At 50.5% G+C, this 6,614-nt stretch overlaps 1 protein-coding gene across 4 annotated transcripts in view; it reads left to right on the forward strand.

Moving 5' to 3' along the window:
• NTRK3 (neurotrophic receptor tyrosine kinase 3) overlaps positions 1–1,679 on the forward strand; it is a gene marked incomplete at both ends in the record, with an annotated part of 204,589 nt that extends 202,910 nt beyond the window's left edge. For all 4 annotated transcript variants that reach the window (XM_082290362.1, XM_082290361.1, XM_082290363.1 and 1 more), the window contains one exon: positions 1,494–1,679. In XM_082290362.1, coding sequence (XP_082146488.1) covers positions 1,494–1,679 — 186 coding nt within the window. The remainder of the gene's footprint in view (positions 1–1,493) is intronic.
• Positions 1,680–6,614: the final 4,935 nt, after the last annotated feature.

Below are 6,614 nucleotides of genomic sequence, written 5' to 3' on the forward strand. Positions count from 1 at the left end.
ACAATTTGTGGAGGGATGGGAAGAACCTGTGTGGCTGCAGAGGGCTGACACCTCCACCAGCTCCTGGATGGTGTGGCATCACAGCGAGTCCCTGTGGCAGCCCAGAAGCAGTGCCAGAGCCCCATGGAGAGGCAGAACCCATGGAGAGAAGGTCAATGAGCTTGTGCTGGGGTTAGCGTTGGTCAGTCTGGGATGCCCACTCCATTCTGTGCCACCTGCATGGCCTTATACCCCCACAGCATTTTCAGCAGGTTTTTCCAAGGCTGGGAGAAACCCTCTGTGAGCAGAGGAATGAGGCAGGACACCACTCAGCCAGTCCATTAACTTCTCTCCGTGCCTTTCCTTCACCCTGAAGAGAAAGGGCCCAGCACAGGGCTCCCGTGCATGCCCAGTTATGTTAGAAACCATAACTCACCTCCTCCCCCCAGCCAGCAGCCAGCAGCTCAGTGGCAATGCTCTCTGCCTGCTGTGTCTTCCTCCCCTTGCTTTCAGCAGGTCCTAATCTCTCCCCTCTGTATTTATATGCAAACAGCAAAGTGATAAGTATCCCTTGAGCTGCCTGCTGGGACCATTGCTATTCATAAATGATAAACTCCAAACACCTCTTGCTGGGTGGCTTCCCTCAACACACTGCTTGGGACCGGTGTTTATCTGCAGAGCGTGGCAGGCCGCTCGCACGCTGCGATGCTGGGACTCATCAACCCCAACCAAGGAGGCCAGGCAGCAATAGCTGCTCTCTGGAAAGTCATATTTCCCTTTCCTTTTCATTCATTCCTCCAGTAAACAATGCACAAATAGACCCTTAGGGGAGTCTTTTCCAATGGCATCCCTCCGAAGAGACTTTGCTGTTATCCAGGACCTCACATTTTTCTCATTAGCAGCACAGATCTGACCCAAAAGAGAGTGATAGCATTATAATTTTTTTTCTCCATCACAGATGTGATTTGACATGAGATTTCATTCTTTTAGTTGCTTTTCTATATCAGAAGGAAGCAAATCTGACCTTGGAGAAATATGTAGGAAAAGATGCTCTGAACTCTTCCTTATAAACCTCTCCTGGGCTTCGCAATGGAAAGGACTCTTGGTTTTCAGACAAGAAAAATATAGTTTCAGCTGTGCAAAATATTACTTTACCTTGGGGATTTTAAGAGGTTTTTTTTCCTTCTTCATTTAGCAGGAAAAACTGACATCATAAATTAAAATCTATTTCATTTGCTTGTGACCTCCTCTTTGGAGAGTGCATTGAGGCAGGTAGGTGTCATACAGGGAAGGTTTTGGGATCTGAAAAACCGTAGCTGGAGAGAAACTTTTTATGGTAAAATTATCATTAGCAACGAACAGGTGAGCATTGAGGATCTGCAGATCTGAGATTTGGCTTCTCAGTGCTCCCATTCACTAAATGTTGCCACATCAGCCAAGCAGTAGCAGGGATGGGACATCCTCCATAGACTGCCCAGCTGGTGTTCAGTGTTCCTTTTCTTTCTTTCCTCTAGGTCATTGAGTGCATTACCCAAGGCCGAGTTTTGGAAAGGCCTCGAGTTTGCCCCAAGGAGGTTTACGACATCATGTTGGGCTGCTGGCAGAGGGAACCTCAGCAACGGCTCAACATCAAGGAGATCTACAAGATCCTTCACGCTCTGGGCAAGGCCACACCAATCTACCTGGACATCCTTGGCTAGCAGTGGCCACTTGTTGGAAGTCCCTGCTCCTTCCTCCCGTCCTTCCCTCCCTCTCCCCCTCCCAACCCCTTTGCCCCTCAGCTCCCAAGCAAACATCTTCATATAAACTCAAGTGCCTGCTACACATACAACACTGAAAACAAAAAAAAAAAAAAACAAAACGAAAAGCAAACCGTCAAAAATCCCACCAAGAACAACAACCTGTAAGGCAGTTTGGCTTATATATATTTATAGATCTCTCTCTATATATAACTTCCACACCAATACAGAAAGAAGCTGCTGTTACAGAAAATTGTGAGACTATATATATATATATATAAAAAAAAAAGAAACAAAAAAGGGAGAAAAAGTACTTAAAAATATATATATAATTAAAAAGAAAAAAAAAAAAAAAGAGAAAGAAAGGAGAAGGTATCTTTCCCCCGAGCATTCAAGCAGTGATTTGTAACCCTGCTGTGAGTATGGTTCGGGCTGCTGGGCAGGGCTCTAGACTGGCTATGGCAGCAATGCCATCCTGGGTAGGAGCCCCAGGACGAAAGCCTTGCCCTGGTTGTATGATATGCACTGAATGTGTGATATCAGTCCTCCCTTTTCGTCCTTGCCTCCCTCCCTCCTTGCCAGCCCGCAGGTGATGGGCACAAAGCCAGGGCAGTGCCCCTGGATGAACTCTCTTTTACCAACCCCTTCCCTCCCTCCCTCTCAGTCCCTCCTCATCCCTCTCTGCCTTCCTGCCTTTTTCCTCCCTCCAACATTTCAGGACAATTTTTCTAATTTGCTGATTCTTAAATGTATAGACTCAAGGCTTTCGAACACACAGTCAAAGGATTGTGGCACCTACGGGTAAAACACACACCGGGCAGCAGCCGCCCTCCCGCAGACTGCAGGCTCCTGCCCCAGCCCTCCCTCTGCCCCTGTGCCGGCTGCTGCCAGTGCTGGGAGAGCAGCGGGACCAAAGCGGCTGCACGTGGGAGTCGAGGGGGGGTCCTGGGGACCCGGTCCTGAATCATCCCCAACCCATTCCAGTGTGTGAGACAGGAGTGCTGCTCACCCAGGGCACCCAGCGCAGGCGTCACCTTGGGGGGAACAACCCCGCTCCTCCCCACCCTTATGGCTGTTAGTGGCCACGGGGTTGTTCTGCCTCCCTCAGCTGTCTACACCAGGGCCAAATTGGCCCCCGGTATAAACTTTTAGTGAGCAGGGTTGGATCCTTACTCCCCGCATGGGGGAAAGGCTACAGGGTGCAGACAGCTGGGAACATGCCTGCAACCCTGCTGGGCATGTCTGTGGGGTCAGCATATCCCAGCGCTCTTCCTCCCCATCCTCTCCCTTTCCCCATTCCTGCCCCATGTCTCAGTCCCATCCTCAGGCACAAGCCAGCGGGGGACAGGGAGGGGGACCAGGCTTGTGAGATGGCTGGGAACCTAACAACACCTGCCTGCAGCTCCCTTGCCATTCTCCTCACGTCCCCATCCCCTGAAAGGATTGATGCATCTGCCTTTGAGCTGTTGTGAAATGCAGAGGCTGAAGAATAGCTCCACAGGCAGCCCCGGGAGGAGGGGGGAAGGAGGGGAAGGTGCCTTCAGGAGCAGACGGCTCAGCGGATGGCCGCAGCGGCCAGCCTTGCATCTCAATGAGGAGAAAGGCCTGGCAGGCAGCAACAGGGGGTGGTGGGGACAGGGAGGGAGAGACAGCATCATCCTCACTATGGCCGATCTCCCCGGAGTGGAAAATAATCCCGACCTGGGGAAACGTTGAGTCAGACACTGAATCCTGCCTGTCCACACTGGGCTGAGAATACAAAACCTTTCTGGGCCTTTTTTTCACACGGATAATGGAGGATGAGGGGGAACCTCAGCTTGGCAGCTGCTCTCAGGAGGCAGGGAACGGGCGGCACAGGCATTGTCAAGGCAATTTTGAGAAGGCAACAACTGCCAGCACAAAAATAGCCTGCTCGGATGTGGCACTTCTGGAAGGCAATGCAGATGGGGGAAGAGGAGACAGAGAAGGGATCTTAGCTCCTTCCCCATGGCCAGAGTAATATTCATGTCCAGGATGCAAGGGGAAATAGGTGACTCTGGTTGTGGCTTGCACTGAAAGGGAAGATCTTGCCTCCTCTCCCCATCCCCTATGTCCCCTGACAATCAATACCTCTCACTCATGGCACTGGCATGACCTGGCTGATGGTTTCAGACAGAGGCAGGGGACACTGACATAAGGAGGATTGTGGTGGCAACAGCAGCCGTGGGTTTATTCTGTGCCTGTGTAATGAGCAGTATGAGCCTGGGGTGGCAGATGATGGGCGGCAGTAGACACATGGGAGTAAGAACATAACTTTCCTCTGCCTGTAAGAGAGATCTGAGCTAGTGGGACAGACTGATGCCAGTGGGACAGACTGCCATTGAACAGGCCCCAGCTGCTCACAGAATCACCACTGACGGCGTGGTCACGGCCAAGGGCGTGGACCAGCACCGGGAGTGGGCACACAGGAGCACTGTACCACGCCGCCTCTCCACAGCAGGATCTGGCTCTTTTGGGAGAGGATATCCTGCTTACTTAGGTCCACCTTTGAAAGAGGAAAAGGCTGGTTAAAAGGTTGCTAGCCCCAGCCTGGCTGTCTTTTTGTGCAGGCTGCTTTGGCTGAAAGGATTGGAGATTCTGCACAGGGAGAGAACAAGCAATGGCTGTTAATTGCCCAGCATTTCCAGAAGAAAACCCTCTCCTGGGTCTGCCTATTTCCTGCCCCAAGTGGCTTCTTGCTCTTGTGGCTCCCAGGCACTGTGCCAGGTTGTGCAAGGCCACAACTTTGTCCACTCCTCTCTCTCACTCTCGCGCTCTCATTTCTGTTTTGGCCAATGTTGTGGGCTTTTACACTATCAAGTCACCTGCAGACACTGTTCCCAGCTGATGAGATTCCCTTGTCACCATTCTGCACAGCAGATACATCCTCCCTTCCTCACTTCTTTCCTCCTTCCCCTCCTCCCCAGCACCGCCACCCTGTCCCTTTCACCACCTCTTTGTACAGTCACGACAACGAGGTGAGCTCAGGAGCTGAGGGTGACACTGAGCCTCGATGCTGCATGTTTAGGCTTAGGTGGTCTCTGAGGTGAGTTTATGGGTCCCCAGAAGATGGGAAGTGGCTGAGACCAATGCTCAGGCTCTGGCTGCTTTGCTCTTAGCCCCACCACATGTGGTGACTGCCTTGGAGAAAGGTCCTGCTGTCAGAGTTAATTGTGAACTGTTGCTCAGAAGAGCTGGATAAGCTGCAGTTCTGTGGTGTGACATCTGCTCTGCCCCCCTCAGCCTGTCATTGTTGAGTGGAGGTTTGCTGGGGGCAAGGAGAAGATTGCTTTGTGCTCAAAGACATGAGAGAAACTGCTGCATCCCTTTTTGGCATGACTGTTTTGGAGGGGAAGAGGGAAAGCAGCTGTGCTGCATTCCTGGTGAACACCCTGAGACCTCATTTCCAGAAGCACTTTCCTGGAGCAGAAGAGAGCTTCCCATCAGCATGGACTGGTGATCTTCCCTGTAGGAAGAAGGGCTCTGCAATGGGGCTATGTGTGAGGGGAAGAAAAGCAGATTTTGGGGGAAACTCTCACGGAGTATCGACATCTGAGTGTTTGGAGCCAAAGAGAAATGAGCTCATGTTTCTTTATTTGTAGGAGAGATACTTCCCTATGCCCTGCCTCTATTTAGAGCAGAGAGCTATCCCTGCTGCCTGGGAGCACCCCCAGGTCTCACCCTGCTCTGAGGCAGGCCAAATTCCCAGGACATCCAGCCAGACCTTCCCCCCACCCAGCCTCTTCCATCTGCAGTTTTCTCAAGGGACTTGTGAAAGGGAGATGGAAGGAGCACCAGACAGAGCACAGCTGAGAAGGGACCATAGGGTCTTTCCTGTCCCAGCTGCATGCTGCTCCCTAAAAATTAAAATTGTTTGTACCAACTCAGTCACCCAAGGGTGTCACCGAATGATGCTTTCTTGGAGGTGAAGGTGCTATTTTGGTGCATGGTACAGGAGGTGGTATTTTGGTGCATTGCCAGGGCTACAAACGGCAGGCAGTGAATGTGGCTCCAGCCTCAGGGTCCCATCAGTGACCTGGTTTGTGGTCTCCTGCCATTGTTTTTCCTTCCACCCCAGTCTGTCAGGTTGCAAGACAGAAGCTGAAACGTAGCAAAGGGAAGAGACGCAGAGATCTGCCAGACTGAAAGTCCATTCTGTCTCCTGCAAAACTTGTCCATCTGGTCTATTTAGATATCCCTCAATGTACGGATTCTGGGGGTGAAAAAGTCTGAGCTGCTTCATTTCAGGCCCATGCTTGGGTCTTCAGGGTGTTGAATTGCAGGCGGCTGACTCTGGGAACTGTGCTGCCCAGACAAATATGAAAACTGTGGAATGCCTTTAAAGAGGCTGTTTGCTTGAGAGACATCGTTAGCTTTGAGCTGTTTGCTTGTCCCCAGGAGTGGGTGGAAAAAGGTGAGAAAATATGTGGAGGAATAAAAGAGCCAAGGAAAGGGAAAGGCTGGTTTTAGAAGACAACTGAGTATCTTGGGTTGGGAAATCAAGACAGATTTGGGGGGTGTGGTGTAGAATTTTAAGGAGCACAATGGATACAAGCAAAAACAAAAGAAAATAGCAACATGCTGCAGCTCCAGGAAAAGTTAGCTATGAAGCTGGGCAAATACTGGTTTGAAAAGGAGGCAGAAACCAAAAAAATCAAGGGACCATTTATGCAGGTGCAAAACAAAATCACTAGGTTTTGTGCTTTTCTATGATTTTTTTTTCCTATAAGAAAATGCAACTAAAAGAAGGTCTGAAAAGTTATGCTTTTTCAGGGGCACATAGAGAAGTATAATACTATATGAGCTGTTTCCTTTCTTGTAAAAGGCTCTTATTTCCCAGAACTCGGATGTATAGGTTTCCTTGAGCTCAGAATATGG

Source organism: Coloeus monedula (assembly GCF_965178545.1).
Source record: "Coloeus monedula genome assembly, chromosome: 14".
Lineage (NCBI taxonomy): Eukaryota > Metazoa > Chordata > Aves > Passeriformes > Corvidae > Coloeus > Coloeus monedula.